We start from the raw sequence: 27,039 nt of genomic DNA, 5'->3' as shown, positions 1-27,039 counted from the left end.
ACTGCAGACCTCTGTGTTTGCCTCGCTGGTTGTTACAGCCGATTTCTGAACTGTCAGAATGGCTCACAAATGGCTGGCTTATTGGACTAGTTAGCTGAATGACTATTAAAGAAAAAAACATTATTTCACAATGAACCCTGGAATTGTTTCCTTGGAAACTCTTTTTCAAGCATTTGCTGAACACAGTAAATATTTCCATGTGGATATATCAGCAATGCGTGTACAGATAACCTCTCTGGAATCAGGCATGAGAATGGCTTTATGTTTTAGGAATGTCTGATTGACTTTTAGAAACATGATGGCTATTTTCACTTAATGAACCCCTCAGAAAAAAATAAAAAGGATCTCAATTGAAGTTTGACAATCTAGGCACTACAAGAGCCTTCCCCACTGCTGCATTTCTAGCAGCTGACTGATCCCTCTCTTGAGTGCCTGAAAGTCTCTGAGATGGCTCATCCATAGGAAGTAACTTCAACCTGTTCCACAACCATCAATACTTTGCTAAAGTTGCACCTCTCATGCATGTGCCAACACAAATACATCAGCTAGGAAGGAGAACCCTGGCTAAGGCAGGGCTTGGCTAAATAATCTGACCTTTTTCTTGGCTTGGCTCTGAAATTTATGTGAAATGTATCAAACCACCCTATTCTGGCTACCTGCTGTGCCCAAGGCCATTGGTCAGCACAGAGAATCTATTTTTTAAATTAAGACTCTGTAGTGTTTTGCAGTCTTTCCTTAAAACTTTAAATGCTAGCTAATGGTAGAGTACCCAAACATGAGATACAGGGAGCAAAGCACGCCTAACATTTGGGGTAGCGCATACTCAGGACAGTTGTTTAGTCCTGGAATCATGTTTATGCATCTGCAATTAGCCAAGCCAACTTTCCAATGGGATATATTCCTGAGGCTGACACTAAGTCCCATGTGCTTTCTTCAGTTACATTCTGTTACAATTGTTTAGCTCTTCTGCACTCCCTTCTCATTCTCCCGAAGAATATGGACAAGCAGCATCTTACCGTGACTCAGTAAGAAACTTTAATTCTGCACATTTCTCCACATTGAAAGGAAAATTTAGCAGCAACCTGATTTTAATAAGATTTCTTTCCCACCTTTACGTGAAGTGAAATAACCATAACTACTCTTTTTGCATTGGTTTCCACCTCAACCAAAGATTCCAGTTTCCTTTTACAGCCCAGCATAGCCTTTACTATTCTTGCACTAAGAAGTTGATAAGGGCAGTTCTGGGAGACAGAAAGGCCTTTTTAATGGCTCGTCCCTGGAGATGCTTGACTCCAAGTTCACTCTGAAGAACGAGCTCGTGGACTTCTTCAAAATTGCGGGCTGCTTGCTGAGGCACAAAAACTTTTCCACAAGCTTTGTTATTGATCTGAAAGAGAGACACAAAACCAAGAAAAAACAGAAGTTTAACTAGACTGTTTCCTACAATTTAATTTCCTGTATCCAACCCATCTTTTTACAAAAGGAAAGGGGGAAAGTGGAAGAAACTTTTTCTTTTCTCCAAACCCACACTTTCTAAGCAGAGGATAAAATTCTTCCTATCTCCTGTCCACCATGAGATAAAACTCTGATTCATGATACTAAAAAAAAGAATTGGAGAAGTGGCCACAGGAAGTCTCAGTTTTGAAGACAGCAAGCAGCATGTGACTGTGCAATGCAGTGATCTTTTAATTTTAAAAACGTGACAGTCACATAAGCTGCGTAAAATGTCTGGCAGGAGCCTTGGTTTGTACATACTTCCGGAGAGCAATCTGGATTCTTTACAGCTAAGCAATGTCTTGCAGAGATTCAAATGGAAGATTTATTATTTTTAGAAAAATAGGATTTAACTTAGTGTATGTTGCACTCGTTATATGTTGTACTCAACCCATGGCTCATTCATCCAACACTGACCACAAAGACGTCAGCTACTCCCTAAGTAACATTTTCCTGTGTGGGGCTGGTTTTCACTGCAGCTTCCACGCTGGTTTTGCTTAAGTAGGGCAGAATCACGTAAGTAAAACTGAGTAAGCCCTTTGGTGGGAATCACCTTAGTTTATAAAATGGTTTTATAAATCCATTCTGTCATCCAGTTACAGTAGGTAATGGAGACAGACTACAGAGCCTGACTGTACCTGTATCTCCAAAGTACCCTTCTGGAGCTGGCATAAAATGAATTATTACAAAGGCTTTGAGATTTATATGGACTATTTTCACTGGCTTAACAAGAAGAAGGTCAATCACACATTTTAGAAAATGAAACAATTCTATTTTTTTAATGCAGTTAATTGCATTACTTGCATAATAATCTGTATAGGTACTGCAGATTTCTGACTTCTAGGCATCATTTCAAGGAGATTTCAATCTTCTAGAAGAAACACATGTTGCTTCATGCAGTTTGGACATAAAAATGTTCATGACTTGGTTTTCACCTGGATTTTATCCAGGGTATCTGTATGCAACATACAACAAATGAGAAAGGCCTAGTTCACTTACCTAGTTTGTATTTTGTTTGTGTTTTATTTTATTGAAAATAAAATAATTTGTGCAATTCTCTGAGAGAGGAAGTTGGGACAGATTTTTAAGGAACAAAATGGAGTCTTTAATGCAGCAAGGATGAGCCACTTCTGTTTTTTGGCTAGTCTTGACAATAATTTACAGTGACAATGTCAGTAGGCTTTTAATTACTCCTACATGCATCCATAATGTGGCATCATAAAAGGCTGGCTGTGTTAAACTTTGCCTTTAGCATCTCGTGTAATGTAAAAATCCTTGAAAAACACATAGGAATTAATTTTTAGAGCTTTTGTGAAAAGTATATAGAAGCAGTTCTTTTTGACAGGACACTTCAGAGAAGAAGTGCATTCCACAGAAAAAAGAAAACAGTAAAATCCAAACAGATACAGTTTTAGTGGGAATATAAAGCAAGCCTCTCAGCTTGCTGCTAGGACACGCAGCCTGCAGTTCAAAGCTATGCCTGTCTAGTTAAAATGTCATTCACTGTCCTCCATCATGCAAATTAATATGTCCCAGTGGATGGATGTTGGCAGGGGGAAATTTTCCACAACTAGCCTATTTGGTGCTGTTCTCAACAGAAAAGCCAAGCAGTCTAAATCAACTTGGTAAATAAATGACTGCTAGTGGTTGTGTTTTCCTAGAAAGGTCAAGAAGCCTGGGCAACTTGGCACTTGTACCTTCCCACAGCACATCTCCACCTTCCCACAGCATGTCTCTGGATCTTCCCACACTATGCTCTGAGCTGGGACCATAACTTTTATCAAACAGCAGACTGGTTACGGTTTCACCACATGTTTGAGCATGGCTTTCATTATAGTGTAGGTATCATGAAGCATCTTAACACTATTCTTAAAACAGGCAGCTGCAGATTTCATCACATGCTGTGTGTAACAAGCATCCTAGTCACAAATCCTTTTAGTCCAGAGCTTAGGTTCTCAGCAGGAGAAATGCCTTCTGCTATTCCTCCATCTCTCTCTCTGTATCTCACTAGACCAGCATAACTCATGGCATTTCCAGGTAAAAGTGCCAGCACAAGAAAACTGGGGGCTGGCAGCCTTGTTGCTCTGAAAAACCATGGCAAACTGCAAGAGGAGAAATACACGAGTCTTGGGTCCTTTCTTCCCCCGAGGAAGGAAGCTGTTGCTTTTTTCTTCTCTTCTTTTCCCTAATTTCTTTTTTTTTCTTTTTAACATTTGACATTCTACACTACTCCAAATCTACAGGAAGCCAGTGGTAACTACGGAAGTTATAAAAGTTGAAATGAAATTACAAAAGACTGAAAAATAAGCACCTTGAGGCTGCAGAGAGGAATTTTTAATTCAACTAAAATATTTTTTTACCATTGATGCATAATCCTTCTGAGAAGTTAGAAAGAAAATAAATTTCTATGCACTGTTAGGCCTCCCTCATATGCCAAAGCAAGGAAAATGACACCAATTTTTTTTATTTATAAAAACATCAGTTATAAGATCTACTAACAGATCTGCATCACCTAGAAAATGTGAGGAATGATAGTCAGAAGTATTTATAGGATGAAACGCACACTACATTAAGTTCAGATTTTTCAGAGCATTAATAATATACAGTATTATTAAAATACTCAACTTTGCAATAATATTTAGAGTAACAGATTCTGGGCATACCCAGTGAATTTAAATGTGTTTCTTGTAGGCAATTTATATTGTTTCAGCCAAGGATACAGTGAGCTGGTTGCTTTTGTTGCTTTGGGTTAAATATGGAAAGACATAAATCCAGCACAGACAGGAAATAATGAAGTATTTTGTGTGAAGAGAAATAAACCCAGAATGTCTCAGCAGACAAATCCCTGGCAGCCTGAGGCAGTTTGATGGCTTGAGAAGAATAGGGTTGTGGCCCAGAGACTTGGTTTGACTGTACAGCCTTGTGAAGAGACACTGACTCTTTGCAAAACCAATTCCTCTGTATGGCGAACATTTCTTGGTTTAATGAGGGCAATTAATTTTTGCAGATATACAAAAACCTTCAGTGTCCACAAGACTTCCCACATTCCGTTCAGATTCACATTCCCTGCTCCCCCGTATTTCCCTTTTGCTTTACTCTTACAGTAGAAAGCTAGGCACACTCTGTAGGCACTGTTGCTAAGAATTATTCCCAGTTCAAAAAAGCAACTTGTCTCTCTGGTCTTACAGTCACTTGCTTTCTCAGAAGGAAAGTGTTTACATATATCACATAATTCCATAAATATATGACTGAGAACCCAGGGGTTGTTTTTTCTCTTACTACAACAACACTTATACAAGGCTATGGCTTTGACAAAGTCAACCAGGAAAATAAACAAAAATAATTTTATTAAATTAAATTAATTAAATTAATTTTTTCTTGTTCCTTTTTATGAGAAGGAAATTGTATGTGTTAGTAGAAAAATATCAGTGAAATACTTAGGCATTTTCATGTTTGGTTGTGTAGTCTTAAAAACACTGTGTCCAGAGTTGTTCAACAACTTCCCTGTGTTGCTGAAGTTGTTATTTCAAAGATATATTTAATAACATGTTTGCTTTAACCACAACTGTGAAGATGTTTCTATAATTACACAATTTCTCATTCACGACTTCCTTATAAACTGAACACTGGAATTCAAGATGTTTGCTAGCTGTGCTTGGACGTGAAGGCTTATTTTGAGCTTGAGAGAAGTGATCATACCTCAGTGAAGATTTTTACTGTTAGAACTAAATGCTTATCAGTTAAAGAAAGAAAGAGTACAAAAGAAGAAAAAAGCAATTCACCCACAGTGACTATTAGGCTAAGTCTTCTATTAACCCCAGCTGGCAATTATGTCCTTGGTTTGGAAATATGACAATTGAAAATTTCCTTCAAAAAGACATACTCCTTAGTCTTTGCTTTAACATTATTTTTCATTCTGTTCAAATAAACTGACTGAGAGATTGGGCAAGATATGAAATTATTTGCAAAGATACTTTGATTGAGGAAATCTACAGCAAAATGGCTTCCCCTAAATTCAACCAATCTCTTCCCTACTCAAAAACCTCAGCTCAACAGAAACAACCCAACTGCTTTGCTCCCTCCCCCAAAGGGGCAAACTGAAAAAAATACAACCAAAATGCACTGTTTCTGTTTCTTTTATACACACAGAACATACAGTTTGATATGACCAAATGTCATTTCTTCTATAAGCTCCATTTTCAGTCAATGTCCAGAAACACAGGAAATGTTTAAGTTGAAGCATTAACTTTAATTTAGAACATTAACATTTAGAATGTTAGCATTAAAGATTACCCTTTGAGGAACAGTGAAAAAGGCAGGAGTCCTTAGATGTAGTTAATTACCGACTATCTAGGTTAATTACCAATTATCACAATGCCTGAGCATGAGGAACTTGAAGGCAGGTGGAGCAGGAGTCACCCAGTGGGAGAGCTGAGACACTGCTCAGGGATCCCACGCCTTTGGCTCCAGGCATTCATTCCCTCTGTGCCCTGTCTTATGACCAAGATTTATGATGCCTGGGAGCATCCTGAACACATGTTAGTTAACTGGAGCCATAGGAAAGAAGACAGTAAATTACACTGTGCACACGCTGGGAAAAGGTAGTTACATGTGCACTCTTCCACTGAGCAGCCAGCTCAGGGCTTTGAGCCCAAAGGGAAATGGGAATTTATAACATTTCCAAAGACAGTTGGTTTTCTCAACTCCATTCTTGCAAATGGACTCTCCTGACATGTGCCAGAAATTCAGCCCAAGGCAGATGGGTAACATCATTTGGTAAAAATCACAACTTAACTGAGCTTATGCTTTGTTTTATTAGGGAGCCATAGCAGTACTGGAACCACAAGAAATATCTTCTAATTATACATTTGTGTACAGGGCTGAGTTAATAAATGCACTGTCAGGTGAAAAATCTGGGCCTGTATTGTGATCCTAGTTTTGACTGTATCATCCTTGATCAACTCTCCACAGGTAGTAATATGCAGTCACTCTGAAAGATTTATACTTAGGGCATCTCTCTTCCAGACTCACTGTATCTTTTTGTTTAGGAAACCATTTTAATTACTCAGCACAACTGTAATAGCAGCTTCTATTTTGAACTTTCACTGGGACATCTACTATGGGAACTGACTTCCACAAGAGAAGAAATTCCATCATCCTCTGGGCTCAACATTACTTGGCCACTACTGAAAATAAATCAAAATGCTCTTACCAGTACAGACATTTCCACAACATCTGATGGCTGAAGGTACTCTGGGTCTACTTTGGGCCAGGACTGCTGCAGAACATCAACATCCCAGTGATGATGAGTACAAAGTTTATTCTGCACATGTGCCAAACCTGGAAAATGAAAACAGTAAAACATTCATCTGTATGGTTACCAGAATATTTTGTCTCTGGAATTTGTTTGACAAATTAGATCAAGATAAAGTTGACTTTAAAAGCAAGTGCCATAGGAGGAAATAACATTGTTTAGATTAGCATACAACACATTATAAACAAAAATATATACATCTTTGAAGCATTTGTTTTATATCATGAGTAAGGATATTAACAATGTGGGCACACTTTAGATTTAAATTAACACTCTATAACTTCACCAAGAGCACAGAAGACTGCTGGTTATTATTTTAAATTGTCATACTGCAACACAAGCTGACCTCTGCTTCTAAAAGTCAACCATAATACTGCATTTATTTTCAGTAATGCCACCAGTTTGATTAGATTTTTACTAACAACTGAGAATGATAAATGATTATGGTTTATTTTACCACCTGTAATATGCTGGGTAGTTTCTAAATTTGCAGGTCAAGCTACTTGCAAGATTTTCTCTATTTTGTCAAGCATATTTCTCACAAATTAAAGGTTATACAAAGGAATGCCTTGCACAGCTTGCTCTCCTTCTTATGATTTTTACATTCTGAAACATTTTATCCTTTGATTTTATTTTAAAAAAATCCTAAAATGGATATAAGTGATCTGGCTATGGTCTTCCCAAGATAATGAATTCCTGATTTGTTTAAGTAATAGGAGAATAGGATGCAAGTCATTCTGAAGCTGCATTCTGTAACTGAATAGAAGATACTGAGCAGGATTTGTGTTGCTGTTTACTGCAGCTGTATGACAAAATACAAAGACTTAATTTAACAAGATGTTGTCAAATATAATCAGTATTGATGATGGTTGCTCTTGTGATTCTTACAGAGCCAGGGGATTTTTAAATTAAAAGCATTTTCTGCATATGAATAAGAACATGGATGCAAACCTTTTATAAGCACATACTTCATTCAGGACTGCAAAATCCTGAATGTGAAATCTCTTCTGGTTTAGGGAAACTCCATCAAAAGCATAAAGAAAACCCATCAACACAAGACTTACTGGGGAAACTGAGGCACTGAAGCTGTTCAAAACAGCAGGGCAGCAGCCACAGGCATTCACCCAACCCATGCACTGTGCATACATCAATTCAGCTCACTGGATTGTTTAGACTAATACGGTGAGTAACAGCAAACAGGGACATAAAGAGCAGCTTCCTCCAGAAAATTCCACCAATTTTTGTCAGTGCTTTTACAGACAAAGTGCTTCAGTAAAATGACACACAGCTGTGCTATTTGCTGAATGACTCAGAGAGGGACGGTGGGGAGGACCGATGGGAGCTATTTCTAATGGCAAGCAAGATCATGCAATTTTCCTAATAATAACAAGTATTTGTTAGGTAAATAATTTATTATCAGTGGCTCTGATTTGGTGTATTTTTTTTTTCCTTTTGCAGCAGTAGCTCAGAAACTGAGAGAGCAAAAGATAGAAACTCAAGCAGAAAAAAATCTTCATATTGATGATTCATCATCACATTGACTGTAAAGAAAACAGCTGTTAGATTCTTTCCTTTTTGGCTTTTGAACATCCAGATGACCTCATTTCTTTCCAACTGATCACACGCCTTGTGGCACAAGCATGCACACTGGCCATTCCTTATTTTATTGTTGAAGAGAATTCTTCAAACTATTTAAAACTCACTTTCTGATATACAATTATATCTACAAAAGCAAAACCAGGGTCCCTTTTAATTCCTGTGGAGGCTGTCAGTCCTAATAAACCAACCAATAAAAAATAATTAAAATGTATTCTGAAGCAAAGTGTGAGTAAGCCCAGTGTCAATCTTTTGGTTCATTTTCTTGCTACAAAATGAGGTATGAGCTCATCCATAGAGAAAAGTCAACAGAACTAGTTTGAGAAAACAATTTGACAGGAAACCAAAATGAAGGTTTTAGTTATGTTGCCTGTTTGGCTTCCTGCTTTAATTCACATTTTGTAAGCTGTAGAGAACAGAAACCATAATGATTTGATTTGTATCTTCAAAATTTAACACACTAAACCAGAAACTTCATCACTCTGATCCAGAATAGTGATTGATACATTAAAAATGGACCATTTCTGAAACTTTGATTGTGGAAACATATAAAACCTCTTACATTGTCTTACTGTACAGGAAAGCACCTAGTGAAGTGCCTTTTATAAAGTGGTGTGCATTTTGCATCATATTTTTTTATGTATTTTGCTTTTATGGCTATAGATTCTCTTGCAGATGCAGGACAGAAAGCTAAATGAGTATATTTTTACTTACTGTAAGCTTTTTACTTATATGTATCCATCTGTATGGGACAGATCAAAGACAATACTTGTGCTCAGTCTGAAGCCCTGATCTTGCTATTGAATCTGCTTCAATTGACTTCTACTGACTCGCAAGATAATATTAGAACACGGTTTCCCTAACCAGTAACTCACAGCATTGGAACCCATTTTAAAAAACCAAGTTAAACGAGTACTATAAATAGTACTGTAAATTAGTGAGTTGAGAGAAAGAGGGGACAGGACCAGTCTAACAACTGAACTTCAGCTCAGGGAAATGTTTTTTTAACTAGCATTACAGGAGTATTTCATAAGCATAATATTTCCCCTAAGGTGCTATTTGACAGGAGAGAGCAGATTCTCATTTTAAAGAGATTTAAGAAGGAAGACGTGGGAGCAATCATGTATCAGCAAGGTGCTAGGACAGAAAGGTAACTCTAGTCTTACAGAAAGAAAGCACTGGAACAAAATTATCTGTAAAATTCTAGTAATTGTGCAGCTACTTAGACACAAAATTATGTAGGCTAGAGGAAAAGTTGTGATTATGAAGTAAATTGAGAAAGAGCTGGCTTGTGACAACCCTGGAACAGAGAGGTTAAAGCAGAGAAGGAAATGAAGATGGAAGTCTTAATGGGGGATTAAAGGAAGCTAATGAAAGCATCTGAAACAATGGCAGTATCAGAGTTTAGGACTAGGGATTTTCAAACAGAAAATGTAAGAAGATCAGAGGGGGAAGTACAAGATGACTCTGAGGGTGAATATCCAAATACTGATAGTTTAATGGAAAAGCTCAGATAAGGAGGGTGTAAGGGCAAACGGAGAAGCATATTGCGTGAGTATCTACTTGCCTATGCAGCCTCTTTCCGGCTTTGTTACCATGTTACTTTGTTCTTGATATTCTTTTTACTATTTAATGAATCTCCCTATTTGACAGATTTGGGAAAGTTACATACCTGTCTGTCAGTCATATGTGAAACAATCTGCAGTCTCAAATAGATGGTAACAGCTGTTTCCAGACAGCTCTAAGAAAAGCTGTATTATACCATTGGTATAGTACTACAGAACTAGGATGTGAAAAGCCTGGGCTTCTGTAAGTTAACTCTAGGATGTGCTTGCAATCCAGCAAACTCCAATCAAAACCTTTTAGCGTTCTTAAAACAATCTGCCTTCCTCCATTTGAAGGACTTGTTCTCCTTCCTTTTATGCTACTACTCTTGGAGAAAAAAAAAAATTAAACTCCAAATCATGTTTCTTATTGGCTTTGTGAAGGGGGATTTCTACATTCAGATTTTCAATCAAAACCTGCAACATCAATTAGCTTTTTCTCAACTCCATTCTCTTCAGAAGCCTTTTTGAGCAAGGGCTGAATTCAGACAAATTATTGCAACAGGGCTATTGTAGTGACACTTAAAATATTGCTAAGACAATGATACCATTAAAAATTCAAAATTTATGTTTAATTTCAGTATTTCCTGAGATGTGTTTATCAAAGGTGTACATATCTTTCATGTGCCATCTCTAATAAAAATTTAGCAACTCACAATAAGCAGTTTCATATCCTTGTCTGAGCAGCAAAACACTGTACTACTACAAACAAACTAAAAAAAAGTCTCAAATGGTGTCTGTATATTCCTTAGATACAAGGTTTCAGGAAGGAAACTGATTTCCTCATCCTGTTAGTGTTCATAAACTGCCAAGATATCAGCCGGATGAACTCTTCCCACACTGAGGGGCTACGGCTGCTTTTTATGTAATTGAGCGATAAACCAGTGCATTCTCTGCACAACTAACACCAGGCTGACACACCAAAATACCAAAAACTGCTCGTCCTCTAAGGCAGGAGAAGAACTTCTTCACACACAAAGTATCATGGGTTGCTGTTGTTCAGTTGCTGAAAGGTGAGGCACTTACAGAACAGCATCCGAGCAGCTTCCACCAAAGAGTGGAGTCCACTGCTATAGGTGCAATTCATAGAACTAACAATATACAAACTTCTTTTCCTGACCAATTTATGAAAGAGGAAGCAGCATTATCCTGACATTTAGATGCAAAGCCAAGGTACAAAAGGAGAGACTTATCCTCTCTGAGTATGGAGAACTAAAGCACAGAGAAAACTAAACAAAGTATCTAGAAACCTTAATTTTCGTATTGAAATTATTTAAAATAGTAAAGCGTCATCACTTATACACAATAAAGTTTGAGAAATTGGTTACTCAGAAGAGTAACAGGACTTGGTGGAACCAAAGTGCAATTCAAAACTTGGGAAATCTTTAATATGAAATCTCAATCCCAGGACAGAACTGATAGATGTTGGCTATTTCAAAATAATACAGTATTCTTACCACAGTGCAGCAGTTAAATGTACGCACATTCTCCTGATAAAATTATTTAATAACTTCAGTATAATGCAATGATTACCATGCTAAAGGGTACTTTCATTTTCAAATTTAGTAATAAAGTTCTTCAGGCAGTAATCAACACATAATGTTTTTTTATGATTGCTGCACTGGATTACAGTGCACATGTCTTTGACCACACAAGTAAAATTTCATCTTTAAATGCAGACAGAGGCTTAGGACAATACACTTCCAATTTTAATATGCTTCCTTTTCATTTGTACATCAGAGGGAGATCCAGAAAATGTTTATCATTTTCATTCTCCAGTGATTTTAGCAGCAAGAAAAGACTTCCTTATCTAACATTCAAAACACTACAGGATTAAGCTTCATGTCTGACAAGTTGTTAATTAAGATATCCTAGTGCTCTTTGTCATTTTATCAACCATAGCTGGTAATTCTGAATTTCCAAACATGTATTAGAATTCCAAGTTCAGAAGGCACTGTATGTATAAGCAATTATCCTGAATATCTTCTGTCTCCATCTTCACCAATGTGGAAAACAGTCATGATAATTACTTTTATTTAGCATTATTTTAAATAGATGGCATGTCATCATATATGGATGTTTGATGCCACTCTTTATTCTAGACAGTTAAACTTCTATTAAGACATTTTAAAATCACTTGAAAACACATGCAAAAAACCCAACCCACTCTCCCTACCAAATCTTATTGCTTCCACAGGCTCTGCTTCTTTGTTACTGCTTTGAACAAGAATGGTCTTTTCCCTTGGCAATTAACATTTACAGGGCCATGCACAACACTGAAATATCATCAGTTTAGTAGCACTGCTCTGCAAACACTTGTATCCACAATGTTTTTGGGGACAACCATTGAAAATAAAACCATTAAAACAGAATCCAAAAGCTAACATTAGGTCCAAAACCACAGAGCAGTTTGTGGCCAGCCACAATGCAGAATATATTCCTATCTTCCCATATGCATCTTGGGACTTTTCCCAATAAACCTTACAATCAGTTGCTAAACTCTGGCATGAACATCCACTATTTCACAGGCTTTAACTGTATCAGCAGCATGCAATTTAGTCCATTTCGTATTCAGACCTGTACAACTCTGACAGTTGAAAAGATACCCTGTCTACCATTCCTATTCTCCATAGAGGTTAATTTAGAGCACAGTTACAGTGTCCCTCAGTCTCTGGAGCATCCCAAAAGAGTAAGATTTTTATTGAACATTCCTTTAGTCTTTTTAGTATCCAATCCTCTGATATGGTTCGCTTTGACTGAATTCCTGAAAGAAAATATTTGTATTCCAAAGGCTCTGACAGAGTTATTTAAAAAGGGCTGTTCCTGTCCTGGTGTTCAGCTCTTAATAATGCCATCCATATTCAGGAGCAGATAGCAGCTGACATATGAATTCCTCATGCAAGTCCTGCCTTGAATTTTTCTTCTATCTCCCTTTCTCCATCTAGTTGCAAGGAAAAAAAAACCAAAGGCAGAAAAGAGAGATGTAGGAGTGACACAAACTTCAAGTTTGTTAAACAATTATGACAGGAGGTGACAAGCTAGATAAAGAATTCAGGGGTAAGTGGCACGTGCTGAATTACAGATGTTTTTGCACATTTCTTGCCCTTTTTCCTAGAACACCTATATGACGTTTATAAATACCTTTCCACATCTCTGACGCAATGTGGGGAGCCATAGGTGCAACCATAATGCAGAGTGACGCCAAAGCATCTTCAAATTCTGTACTGTGGAGAGCAAGAGGCCGAGGAGCTTGCTGAGCAAAAAAGCAAGGAAAAAGAAACAAACTATTAACATTCTGAGGAGGGGAGGAAAGTAGTTAATTAAGAAGAAAATGCAGTAATAAAACCTAAAATCAGTGTCTGTGCTAAGGAGAGTGTAATTTCAGAATAAATTGGAAACTTATGAAAATGGAGAATTAAAATCAGAACTCTTGGTCATAGAGTGCTCTCTAACACTTAGAAGCTAATCCTGAAGGGGCTGATGAAGACCCTTGGGGATCTACTCTAGCATAGATCTCTGAACACACATTCACGTGGACAAGAGTGGCCCACAAATTCCTTTTGAGTGCTGCCTTTTCTAGAAGTGCAACCTTAGGCAAAGCCACGGACATCTGAGAAGAGGTGAAGCACTTGCATATGACAGTCAAACTGTGCTGAATGAAACACATATTTTGTTGGGACAAGGTTCAATTCTACACGAACAGAGAGTGGCTTCAGTAAAGCTGAATTTAGTGACAAAGTGAGGTTTTAGAGCTGAAGGAAGCCTTGGGAATGAAAAGCACAATGAAGCCTTTTACAGTTTTATGTTCTCATTATTTTAGTAAAGTGTCTGGCTTCTTTAGTATAGAAAATGTGCAATTTCTGGCAAAAGGTAACTTGACTGACAAAATTTGAACTTCATTTCCCCATTTAACTTAACTTACAGAAAACGTAAAAAGAAAGATACAGCACTAAAAGTAGTCAGATTAACTTTTTTTTTCTTTACCTAAGAGATTACAACCTATGGCAAATTCAGCTGATACATTTATTTTGTAATCTATCTCTCTAATGAAACAGCACAAAAAAAGGTCAATACATGTCACCTTATGAGAATTATTTGATGTGATGAAAACCCATTCTCATCAACCAGAGAATTGTCAAAAACCAGTGATTTGCTTGACTGAAAATGCTGTCAGAGGGCATCTTATAGTGCAAACTATATTTGAGTAAGTTTTAGTAACTACTACCCACTTTCAATGTTTAATCCTTGCCCACCTCTCCACTTCCTCCTTTTAACTGGGAGCAAAAGAAGAAGTGTCAGTATGCTATGTGGAAACTTATTCTTCAAAGATACTGCACTGTCTTCTTTGCTCAAGAAAAACGTCAGTGTTCAAGTATCTGGCTGTCTGTAGGACTCTAAATTTTTTTTTTTTTTTTAACATTCATTCCTCCATCCATTAGCCCCAGCTGCCTATGAGTCATTGAGTTGGAGATAAAGAACTGTGTACAGTTCTTCAACACCATACAGGATGCCAGACTTAAGTTGTCTCAGTATAGCACCTGTGCACAGCCTACTTAACTTCTGGTTAAATTCCTTGATTTTGCCAATATCCAAAATTGGAACCCATAAGGTATAAAGTGGAATTTCAATAAAGAAGCTAAAACTTTAAAAATTATATTTAATTTCTGGTCTATATCAGGTTACCATTACATGCCTGAAGGATTGCTCAACCAAATCTAAGAGTAGTAATGAAAATAATGATAGTAGTTTATTATATTTCATCTATCACACTGGCTGATAAACAACAATCTAAATTAAAAACCTTAAAACTTAAGTTCAGCAGTGTAAGCTGTCTTTGAGGACTGACAATGTGTGATTTTCCGTGCAAAGAACAACCATTTTAAAATCAGAATGTTTGGTAATTCTATAATGTACTACTATACCTATCTACCTATGCAATTTGGTTAAAATCAAGAGAACAAAGAGCAGAACTAAACAAAATGTATCCTCTTCAAACTACAGGATGCAGATATAAACATCAGAATCTGGTGAAACTAATACCATCAAGCTCCTCCTGCAAAACTGTGTATATTTCAGGGTTACAGTGATACTGGGACATGCTGCTTTTGAACTGAGTAACTCAACAAGGATCTTGACTTAGTAATACTATTTATGAAGTTAATGACTTACAGAAAGCTGGACCTATAGTTCAGGCAGCTCCTGCTTGGTAGAAAGACTGACAGAAGCAGTGTCTGAGAGAAAAATACTTTCATTAAAATCATATACTTACCTGGAGTACATTTGTGAGGCTCATCAATCGGGAAATAGCTGCATTGAACAAATGATCCTCTGTGAAGTACTTGGTTACCTTGTATTAGAAGAAAAGGTCTGTCATTAATTACTTAAAATTTTCCACTTGGAATACTGGGTTTTTAAATGAAAAACAATTACCGGTAATCAATTTCAATTTGTGAAATATGTGCATCTTCTCTCTTATAAGAAAATCACTTGGTATGCATACACATCATATGTGCAATCACATGTGGGGCGGAAAATCATATAAAACAGTCATATAAAAATTCAACTGACAAGCTTCCCTTCTGTTTCACGATTTAAAAAGCTTCAAACAATGCTATGAAAAATGTGCATTAGTCACCTTTTATTTCCTTTAAAAAAGTATCTTCCCTTTGCCCCTACAAGAGGCCTTCTATCTTGTAAATCCATTTATACTGGTGAAAACTTGTCCATAGATTACAAAATTAGAATTGTAAAGTTGGTTAAATTATTGGTTAAATATCCCTCATAGCAGGGTTTAAACTGGCAAAAGTTTTTATCCAAAGAAAATTACTTGAAGTTAATTTTGCAGGTATTTATGTTTCCTTCTGAGTCTTGGCTAACTGAATTCATACTAATCACAGCAGGAGATAACACATAACAAGAGATGAACAACCACTTCAGTATTTTTTTTCAAGGCTATGCTAATATATTTTCACCAGTGGCTTTTTTCATTCTATATGAAACAGCAGGCTTGATAATGAGGTATGAAGCAAAGAGACCAAAGCTTTTGTCAGGGTAACCTACAGAACTCACGTACTTTTTTTTTTGCTTGAAATGGAGTAATTTGAATCCCAAATTGATAAAACTTTAATGTCATAACATTTCAGTCCTTAAATGAGGCATACATCCTTTAAATAAGTTCTTTATATTTCATCCTTTAAATAAGGCTCACAAAACTAGTAGGTAGATAAAATTATTTACATAGAGAATAATTCACTTAAAAAAATCAGTTACTCATCTGGGGAAAAGCTTTTGGCTCTGTAAATCAAACATATGGTTATAGCATAAGAAACAACTTATTTAGTAATTTAGAAACTATGTAAGTGTTTCTTTTAACCTCAGAAATCACCAGATTCTTCTGCTCCCAGATCTTTCTGGCTTCAGCCTTCTCCTTCTTATTCAGAAGCTCAGGATTGGGCATGGTTCCTGAAGTCCTTGCTTCAATAAGTTTGGTTACAAGCGCCCAGAGGCGTATCTGCCATCTCTGAACGCCGGGCATGGCATCAGCTGAGATTAATGAAAGATTTCAGAAACAAATGTCAGTTAAAAGTAAAGAATCCAAAACTTTAAAGAAAAGTGGGAACAGAACAGAACACTGGAGTTAAGCATTTTTTTTTTAAAAAAACTCTATTTTAAATAAAATACATCAATGCAATTAAAAATGTCTTTACAAGTAATGCTGAGTTGTTTCAACGGAAAAAAATCAGTAAGATGAAAGTATTTTTCTGCAATGACTTTAAAACAGATGTATATAGCAAGAATACAGCATAGAATATTTACGAAAATCCGTAAAATAACCCAATATTATGTCAATGCTAGAAGGCTCATCTGTTTTAATGACTCTACAAAGGAATTGTACGTGCTCTCATTTTTTGAACTCATGGCAGAATACAAACATATACACAAGTATGCATACACGTATCTTTTCAAATTGAGAAGTTTCTTTTCAAATTTGATTTTAGCAAGTACGTATACTTTTGTTGCTAGAGATGCTATTGTGCTAATGGGTATAGGCTCTGACTCCTGGTAGCCTCTTTTGACACAGCTTATTTTGGGATGGGGACACTATGAAGCTGTTGACCTTGACCCTGAAGCATCAGTCCTAGTCCATGGCTGCTCACACCACAGGGGAGAATGACGTAAGCACTGACTTGATGCCCACCACTGAAAGGACAAAGAATCTAGTCTGAAGGGTAATCATCCAAAGGCTATACCACCCAGTGGAGAGAAGGATGATGACAACTGAGAACTACGATTTAACATTCTCTGAATGAAAAATTTCCTGTAATGGCTTTGTGTGGCAAAGTTTTGGTAGGCAGAGGCTATAAGGATCGCCTCTCTGGGAAGCTTCTAGAAGCTTCCCCCATGTCTGACAGAGCCAGTTGAGCCCAGGAAAAAGGGAGAGATGAGGGAAAGGTATAAATTTGGTTTTACTTCTCATTACTTTCATTTTAATTGGTAATACATTAAATTATTTTCTCAGTCAATTCTGTTTTGTCTATGATGGCAAATGCTGAGTGATCTCCGTGCCTGTACCTCAACCAATGAGCCTTCTGTTGCACTTTTCTCCCCCTGTCCAACTGAAAAGCAAGGAGTGACAAAGCATCTTGGTGGGCACCTGACATCCAGCCCAAGGTCAAATCCAACACAACCTGCTTAATTGCTTAAATTTAAACATTCATAATTTTGTTATCATTAAAAAATTCAGAACAAAGAGTAAGGAGATTTAAGAGATGCTTTTCACCTAACTTTCTATTTTCTTCTCCCCTGGAAATATCTTTAGGTGGCTAAAATCTCCTTTTGTTCATGTTTTCCAATACTTTTAACATGAGATGATGTCAAAATCTTCCTTTGTATTTCTCAAGTGGTAAACAGATTGGCTTGAATGAATAAATGCATTTTTGCTAGCATTACAATTGCATGTGCTTAGCTTTCTTACAAAATGTTTAATCACCAAGCTCTTCTATACTTTGCAACTAAGATTTGGTGCACACTATCCTCACAGTAATTGAATTATTCCATTTTCAAGATCAGAAAACACAGCAAAAAGATTGTGCATCACCAAATCAGCTGCCTCAGAGGGAATTGTGCACATGTGTAGTGTTTGGGATGCAGCTGTTAAGGCTTGATTCTAAGTAACTCATTGTTTTAAGGGACCTTTTCAAATGCCCAGCTCTCTACTGTTGTGATTAGGTGGTGACAGAAAGCCAGCTGAGAACTCATAAAGCCCACTCTTCCAGTACATACAATAGTGCAACAATATATAAAGGAACACAAATATAAAGCATGACAGACACAACTGAAATAAAGTTTAGTGCAGGCTGAACTAAGTGGCAAGAGCTTAACACACGAAAGAATGAAGAACTATACTTTTTGAAACCAGGAATGGAGTGTTTTATTAAGGCCTTATGCAACAGGAAGGTGAAATGTAAATGAATGTATAAGACTACATTAAAATGTATGAACCAAAGTAGATAAAAGAAATTAAGACCTGTCAGTATAAGGAATTGCATGACAGGAGTAAATAAGTGCACAGAAGGGTAATTCTTAACTTATTCAAGAAGTAAGCTCATAAAAATGTAATATCTAGAAATATTAATTACTAGAAACTCCGACTATCATCTAATGAGATTGCTTCTGAGAACTATTTCATAGTCCAGCTTACAAAAGCCATTGCATGTGTGTTAATAAATAGAAATAACAAAATATTGTAAAGTTGTATCTCTGATCTGATATGATTAGAAAAAAACAGATTATAAAGAAAAATAATTTTCTGTTAATCAATTATTGCTCATGAAGAAAAGATAACGAGGTCCAAGTTCTCAGAAGAAAATACAACTTAAGTAGTTTAAGTATATGCTTTTCACTTATAAGAGGTAAGCTGCTTGCAATAATCTTGTAAGTTTCCCTCTTAGTGACAGCTTTGTGATCCTCTCTCCTTTAAAAGAAACAAACAATAAAACCTGTTTATTATATTTTTTGATTCATTTTTCCAAAGCTTGGGCATTAAGAACTATATTAATTTTGTGTTTAAAATATACTACTTGAGAAAAAAGACAACAAAACAAACTACAGCAATAATTTGACTTACTTTTAGCATCCCACAAAATGTCTTGCTCAGGAGGAGCAGCAAACAGAATGTAAAGGCGCAGGGTGTCAATGCCATACTCTTTCACTATTTCCTCAGGGTCTATTCCATTGTACTTAGATTTGCTCATTTTTTCCCAAGCAACTTGCAGCTTCTCACCAGTTTTTAGGTGAACTGGTTCACTTCCTAAATATTAAGACATACAAAAACTACTGAAACCAATTTTGCTTACTTGTAACAGCAATTAATTTTGTTTCCTAAGCATGAGAAGAAACAACTGTTGCTAGTGTTTTGGTTTTTTTTTTCCAAATACCTTAAAGAGAAACATTTTCCACATTCCAACACATTCCAAACACTTTTCCCTCCCAAATATTTCCTGTGTTAATGTTTTTAACACTAATGATATCCTAAAGCTTCCATCACATCATGACATGAAGTCTCCTACCATTTGGAAGCTGTATCAGCATGCATCCTAATTGCTGCTGCCTTGACAGCTCCTGATATTTAAACTTTTATATAACCATGATATTTAAAACTTCCTAGATACGTGTACTGATTTGATATAATTCTGACCTGTACTTAGCTTTTGCAAATACCAGAGTTACAGGTTCCAATTGCAGTAAGCTATCCTGAAAAGTGTGTGTTTTCTCTTGCATGAATTTAGAGACAGAGTGGGGCTTTTACACTGAGAAAGGTGCAACTAAGTAAAATCCTCTGCTAAAAACCTCCAATCTTTTGTAGATGAAAAAAGGGTAGCAGAGAGTGGCAGAACTTAAGAGGGTGGATTGGAGGGTTGATTTTTAACTGTCTTACAGGGTTTGTATCCAGTGAAAACAAGGATATATGAGAGGAGTGCTTAAGAGAGGCAAATACGACCAAACTACTTTTGTTGCTACCGGTGTCATAGTAATGATTAGTCCAGCTTACGCAGTGAAGCCTCTGCAAAGAACTTGAGAATGAGTACCATTTCCTAAAGTTTTTACATTCCTAATATCTACTGAATATGCCTGCACCTGTGTTAGTTTTGCCACAATGTTTTTGTAGGTTGTCTGTTTGCTGGGACTAACTGGCTCCATTCAGCAGGCTGCTGAGCACCGTCTTAACAAAACTGACTTTTGATCTTTTGGACTGCACTGGAGCCAAAATAATACCACAGCACTGTTTCTGTGTTTGGATGCAATTAAAAGCTCCTGTATTAGAAGGATCTTTGTGTACTCACAGTATGTGTAAATCCTAAACTCACAGAAGCTGCTCTCCAGTTTAAATATTAGATTAATTTTCTCTTCCAAACTTTCCCGGCACTGAAGCAGTCTCTGGCTTTAGGGACGCATCTATGTTGATTTTCCCATGCAGTTTCTCTTACCAGTGAGATCAACCTCCTCTCTCTTCAAACACTGGCCTGTTGTTTTTAGTCTGAATGTCTGATTCTTGATAAGACCTTGAACCAAGAGCTTATGGAAAGGCTCCCTAAGGATGGAAGGAAAAAGAAACTTCTCTGTTGAAAAGAGCTGTCAAAAGCATACTTTATGATAAGCCTCAGGTGTTGAGCCAATCAGGTACAATTTTTTAATGAAACAAGAATTTCAAGTTGACTATACATAAATAGTTGACACCTTAGAGTACTTTGTGCATTGATTAATGGTGGCTGGCTGGCAAGTCTAAGTATTTATTCGCATTCTGCTCACATTCCTGTACCCTAATTTAGTACTAAGTTATTCTAACATCACTTTTCAAATTAGCATATGGATAACACACAGAAGTTTCTTGTACAACAGTACAATTTCCCTAACGTCAAGCTAAATCTCATGTGAAAGCATTCAAGTACCTGGCCTCATTGTCTTACAAATATTTAGTTCTAGCTTCCCTCTGAGGAACACAGGATTTTGAAAAAAAATCAAAATGCTGTTGCACATTTCTTTCTATAAACAGGTAAGACAGTTTCTCTAACATGAGCACCCACATGCCTTGTCCCTTTGCAGAACTAGCCAGGAAGGCCTAGCTGTATGAAAAAGTGTACTAGAAAAAGGGCAATGCTGAAAAGTTCATATCTCAGTGCATCAAGTTTTTAGCACCTTACTTTTCTAGCAAAATTTACAGCAGGGAGAGTAAAATCCCATGAAATTAGTATATGACAAGGCTAAAAAGAGGCTTGAAAGGCAGTAGTGCACTCAGCAAGAAATAAACTCTAAGTAAACACTGCTCTGGTTGACACACTATTGTGGCCCCCTCCTTTAATGATCTTGCATTTCTAATGCATTCAGTCACATGTCTGTCACTGTTTTCACCGAAAAAAAAAAGGCAACAAAATTAGTCTCTAAAGCTTTTGGTTCCCACTCAGTGGAACAGGAAAGTAAGGCAGTTCTAATACAGCTTTAAGAACAGTAGGGGCCACGGAAGGAGGTAAGGAGCCAGTCCCAGAAAGCACATACAGTCTGGAAGCCTTCACATGGGACCCTCCAACACAGGGACATCAGTGACCATCATTTTGGAGGACATGGTCATCAGCCCCTCCTAATGCTGATATGTATGTGCAATATTAAACAATCTAAATTTTCTACACTTTTTACCTAATGAAACCTCAAATGTGTACAAAACAACTTATGTAAAAGGATGCATTATTTCTATTAACTTTTTTTTTAAAAAGCCAGAGTATATCCATCTAAAAAAGAAGCAGTAAAACTAGACTTCCACATTTTATTTCACATGTACAAAAAAGTCATAATCCAAAACATGATTCACTGTTAAGGAGTTAATAAATAATTTTAAATTATTAAGAAATATAAATCACATGACAATTTATCCCACTATTTAAACCAAAGCAATTTAATAAAACAATTGAAGTATCATTAAATTATATAACAATTGTTTGTTATATGTTTCTATCATATTAAAGCAGGTATATTCCAAATACTAATCCTTAAACACTTTTGATGACTCTGAAGTAAGAAGACATTTGAAAACAAAACTATAAACTGGGAGAGAAAGTGACAGGCTTCATATTTTATCTTCAACATGCTCAAGTTTGAACATGAGTTTCCTTCCTTGCATATTCTGTATACTTGTAAATATTGTGCAAGTACTGGCACATATTGATGTATCACTCAGTCACAAAGAAGTATGAGTCTCTGCCACGCCACCTGGTTTTATCAACAATGTTAACTAGGAGCAACTCAAGCATCTCTATAAATATTTTGTAGATGATACTTCAGAGGTTGATTGAAAAATCTTGTTGTTTAGAAGTAAAGGAACTTGAGGGAATGAGAACTGAAGGCAATTTTAGACAGTAAAATGAAAAACAAATTAAAAATAGGATGCAAAAATAATCTAAAATACAAAAAAATTATTATAAATTATTCAAGTGAATTAGAAGGTAAAAATTTAGAACAAAAACTTTGTAACTCTATCAACAACAATGGTGGGAAAATGCATCAGGATAAACCACATTTCTCCTGTCTCTACAAACTAGAGCTATAAGATCACAGGAAAAAATATTCCCTCCCTATCATTCTGTACTTCAGTCTGTTTAAGATCTCAAACAGTTATTAAAATAGCTACACTTCCTGCTATCTAAAGTAAAGCTAATGAGGTAGCCAGATCATCCAAATCAGATAGGGCTCTCCACTGGAAGTGATTTTTCAAGGAACACTTATTTTTAATGACAAAGAGTTAGTTCAGATCATACGCCAAGTTACTAAAAACTGAATGTAGGAACAAGCATTTCTTATTTTTGTTTATGCTGACAGAGGCTACAAAAATGCAATACAAAATACATTACCAAGTATGGGGAAAGAAAACCCAACCATGTGTCCCTAGTGGGAGACCGCAGGAGTATGGAGACATGCCCAAAACGAGAAAGCCAGAGCCCATCTGCTAAACACAGGGCTCTAAACCAAACTGAGCCCTGCACTGAATGCACAGTGATTTTGGCAGTGTTGTGGTGGCTCCATCTCATGTTCACATGCAGAGTTACACTTGAATTCAGGTTAATAAAACTGCACACCTCAAACAATCCCCTTCAAAGGCAGGGATGCACTTCTTGGTTGTGTGAGGGAACTGCCAAGGAGCTGCAGCACAGCAGGGGTGATGCAATTCTGACCTCAATACTGCAGCACCTGGTCATGGCACCATAAATACCTCCTGATCCAAAACACCAAGAATAATGAAATTAAGCCATTTTCAGACACACTGGTATTTCTGGCACAGAGGAGGAGTCTGGAGTTCCTCTGAATGCTTGGTCATGTTTCAGACCATAGGTATAATGGAATGGGACAGGCTTTCACCTGCCTGTGAAGTTTGTTTGTGCTCATGCTGGAGTATCTGCACTGAGACGTTGCCCATATTACAGATTTTGATTGTGTTGTACATCCCACCTGCAAAGCGTGCCTGGCACCTCTGAGAAGGATCAGCTGTGCTAGCCATTAAGTCTTTTTAATTCCTTTCTCAACTGTTCATATACAGGTTCATCTCTATGAGAGACCAATCTAAGACCATGCAATGGATGGAAAGGGCAAGCATATCAGATAGATCAGGAATTCCTGCTCCGTGCCATGTTCTCATGCTCTTTGCTTTGCTCTGTGCAGGGTGAGCAGCAAGACTTTCAATCCTAGTATAAATGACCTGGCTGAAAGAACACCGTGGAGCCTGCCACAGTGATAAAATAGTGAATTCAGGAGAAGGGATAGCCCTAGTAAAGGAGCTCATGGCATGTATTTGCACCCTGCACCTTTAGAAAGGCTGAGAGAGCATGAGTGCCATGCCCTGGAGTGAAGACAAGACAAGGTCAGTCACGACTGGCTGAGTCCAGGGGACTGGGTGACCTGCTGTTACATACAGGTGACTGCAGGATGTGGAAACTGGTAATTTTAGGACAAAAAAAGCCAAACAAACAAACAAACAAACAAACCCGACAAAACAATATTGAATGTTCAAGATTCCACACAGTTAACAACTGAGAGCTTTTGCTTAAAATCAGCACTAGTGATAAGGTCCTAAATGAATGCAGAGAAGCTGCAGCATCATTCCTTCACAGAATAAGCTATTTCTGTCACACACACATCTTCTTTTGCTCTGTAACTCAGCTATGTGAAAAACAGTGCCTTCTTACTCAGCAGATTTGCCCTCTATCAGAGTCAAATCTGCTGACTTGATGGCAACAATGACATTTTTTATTGCTTTATAATCCTTCAGTGAGAATGTGCTAGATTCCATTTCCAATTATTCATCAGACAGAACTGATTACTGAAGTCTAGGGCAGAAACAAATTCTGTGTAACTTGTACTTGCACAGCTGAGCAGGTGCAATGGATAGTGTCAACACACGCCTGCCATGGTGGATTAATCTGGAACAGAGGAGGAGTTTTCTGGTCCCAGCTGCCTACCTGGCCCCTCTCCCAGCAGTGGTCACAGCTGGGAGGGCTTGCTGCCTTCTGAATTACTTATAGAAGCAATGTATTTTACAGACCAGACTGCTAGAACAAATTGACATCAATTTGGGCTTAATCTGATATCACATGTATGAATACCCAGAGGGTACCACTTATTCTGCCTTGTCATTACTAAGAAATTGAGCAGCATTTCTGCTCAATTTCCTACCATCTGTAGTCCAATGTATTAAAAATAAAAGACCATGCCTCATCTTTAGGGGATATTTAAGCTATATTGACACCTGTAACATTTCTGTAATAATCATTACACCATATTTGGAAAGCTTGCTTTGAAAATCCAAACTAGGATTTTAAATTTCTGTTTCAACCACATTACTAGATTAATAGCCATTAAAGACTACTCATAATTAAAGACTACCCAGAAGTATTTCAATGGATTTGAACATCACAGGATAGGAGCTAAACAATAAAAATTTCCATAAAGAAAACATATCAAAATGAAAAATTACTACAGATAAGTAGGGGAATAATAACAATTTCTAAGGATGATAGGTGATGCTTTAAACGGTGGCAGCTCTTGTTAACTGACATATAACAATTTTATTTTTTTAATCAGTGAAAAGACCTAAGCTACTAGAGAGAGATTGAAAATGCACAAGAGGGCAGTGTTTTTTAACATTTTAGCATTTTCCCTCAGAGCTGTGGGTTTTGACATCATGACTTTGAGCTTCCTAACAATAAGCTTGTTGTTTCTAATTATACTTTTCAGATCTTTCAGACCAGCCCTTGAACATTTCAAACAGAAGACTGAGCAAAAGTGGCCTCTGATTAACACTAAAACATTTAAAATACATGGTAATATTTATAAAGGAGTAATGATTTCCATATTAAAACAAAATTCTAATTTGACTTCATGGCTTCAAAGCACCTAATACTTTACCTTGCATAAAGCTAAAGCAAGTGAACAATTTTGTGCACAATGATGAATTTGTTAGAGTCATCTTGCAGTCTGAGCACACATCTAAGCACACACCTAAGCAGTTCATACACCTGGCCCTCGGGGCAATGCTGTAGCAGATCTTCACATGTGCAACAGCTCTTGAGATTATATCCGGTGCCAAAGGTATTCTCCACAGTCTTGCAAACTGCTTCTACAGAAAGCAACTTCAAGTTTCTTCTGCCATCGTCACCTAGATGTAGTCAGTACTTCTTAAGGATTTTTCTTCACTGAAGGTAGAGTTTTCTTCTGCAATTTACCACATTTAGACCAGGCTACACTACACAACTTTTGTGCTACTGGTCTGTCACACCAGCGTGTGATCAAAACACATTCCAAAGCAATGCAGATACAGAATCACAGAGTCCTTAGAATAATGCAGGCTGGGAGGGACCTTTGGAGGTCATTTGGTGAAACTCTTTTCTCATATCAGATCTAACTTCAGGTTGTTCAGGGCCCTGGCCACTGCATTTTGAAAATATGTGATGATGGAGATGCCACAATGTCTCAGGTCAAATGGTTCCAGTCTCATCACCTTCCCTGCCAAAACTGTATTCCTTCTGTCCAACTGAACCTTGCTGCAATCTGTGACTGTTACTCCTTTCCTTTCTCCATACATCTCTGAGACGAGTCTGGCTCTATCTTCTCTATAAACCTCCTTTAGGTAGCAATAGATAGCAATTACATTCACTCCTTAGCCATCTCTTCTCCATGGGGAGCACACTTAACTCCCTTAGCCTCTTCTTGTATGTCATATGCTCCAACCTCTGACTATCATGGTGCTCCTCCTCTAGACCCTCTTCAGTTTGACAGTGTACCTCACACTGGGGTGACAGCCTCAAAACTAGACACAGTATTCTAGTTGCTCCTAAATGATGAGCAAAGATAACCAAAGCTGGGCATGGTTTTGCTAGTGGAGTATAATGTCATGCCAGCTGCTGACCCACCTCTAACTTGGTGTTCATCAGGACCCCTAAGCCATTCTCTGTTGTAATCCTCCCCACACAGATGGCACAGCCCCAGATGTTCCGGTGAAGTCATGGTAAATCATATGCATCATATATGCACAGCTCTCTCCTCATCCAGATGGAATCACATCATCACAGCAGGAAAGCAGATTAAGTTGGGCATAATTTCTTCATGGTAAATCCATGGTGACTGCTCCAGTCACCTTGCCTTTTGCACCTGGAACTTGTATGTGTCTTGTTTACTTAAGTGAACCCTAACTCAATCCTTCTCTACAATGGGCAGTATCTCTTGACTTCAAACTTTCCTACTAAGAACAGACCTTGACAGCAAAGGCCAAGGCAAAGACCTTCTTTTCTACTTAGGCTCTTTGCTGGATTTTGCATCCGGCCAATGTCTTCCTTGCTTCTCTTTTCAATATATGTCCACAAGCTCTTCTAACTACATTCACATTCTTCATTGGTTTCAATATCTGATGGGCTATGACCTTTCCATAATCCACACTGCCTATCTAGTAAAGGCTTCTACATTCCTCCAAGGGTAGCCCATCCTTACTTCCAA

General features: G+C 37.3%; 1 protein-coding gene across 1 annotated transcript in view; it reads right to left on the bottom strand.

Annotated features, from left to right (window-relative positions):
* Nucleotides 1–1,012: 1,012 nt before the first annotated feature.
* LARS2 (leucyl-tRNA synthetase 2, mitochondrial) overlaps nucleotides 1,013–27,039 on the bottom strand; it is an 81,865-nt gene continuing 55,838 nt past the window's right edge. Inside the window, exons 15-21 of the mRNA XM_002199176.7 lie at nucleotides 20,496–20,599; nucleotides 19,136–19,318; nucleotides 16,382–16,551; nucleotides 15,278–15,355; nucleotides 13,150–13,261; nucleotides 6,707–6,834; nucleotides 1,013–1,387 (exon numbers count right to left, since the gene is read on the bottom strand). Of these exons, the coding sequence (XP_002199212.5) occupies nucleotides 1,208–1,387; nucleotides 6,707–6,834; nucleotides 13,150–13,261; nucleotides 15,278–15,355; nucleotides 16,382–16,551; nucleotides 19,136–19,318; nucleotides 20,496–20,599 (955 nt within the window). The 3' untranslated portion in view covers nucleotides 1,013–1,207. The remainder of the gene's footprint in view (nucleotides 1,388–6,706; nucleotides 6,835–13,149; nucleotides 13,262–15,277; nucleotides 15,356–16,381; nucleotides 16,552–19,135; nucleotides 19,319–20,495; nucleotides 20,600–27,039) is intronic.

This window comes from Taeniopygia guttata, chromosome 2 (assembly GCF_048771995.1).
Source record: "Taeniopygia guttata chromosome 2, bTaeGut7.mat, whole genome shotgun sequence".
NCBI classification, from domain to species: domain Eukaryota; kingdom Metazoa; phylum Chordata; class Aves; order Passeriformes; family Estrildidae; genus Taeniopygia; species Taeniopygia guttata.
Note: the sequence above shows the minus strand (reverse complement) of the source record. Positions and strands in the feature narration are given on the sequence as shown.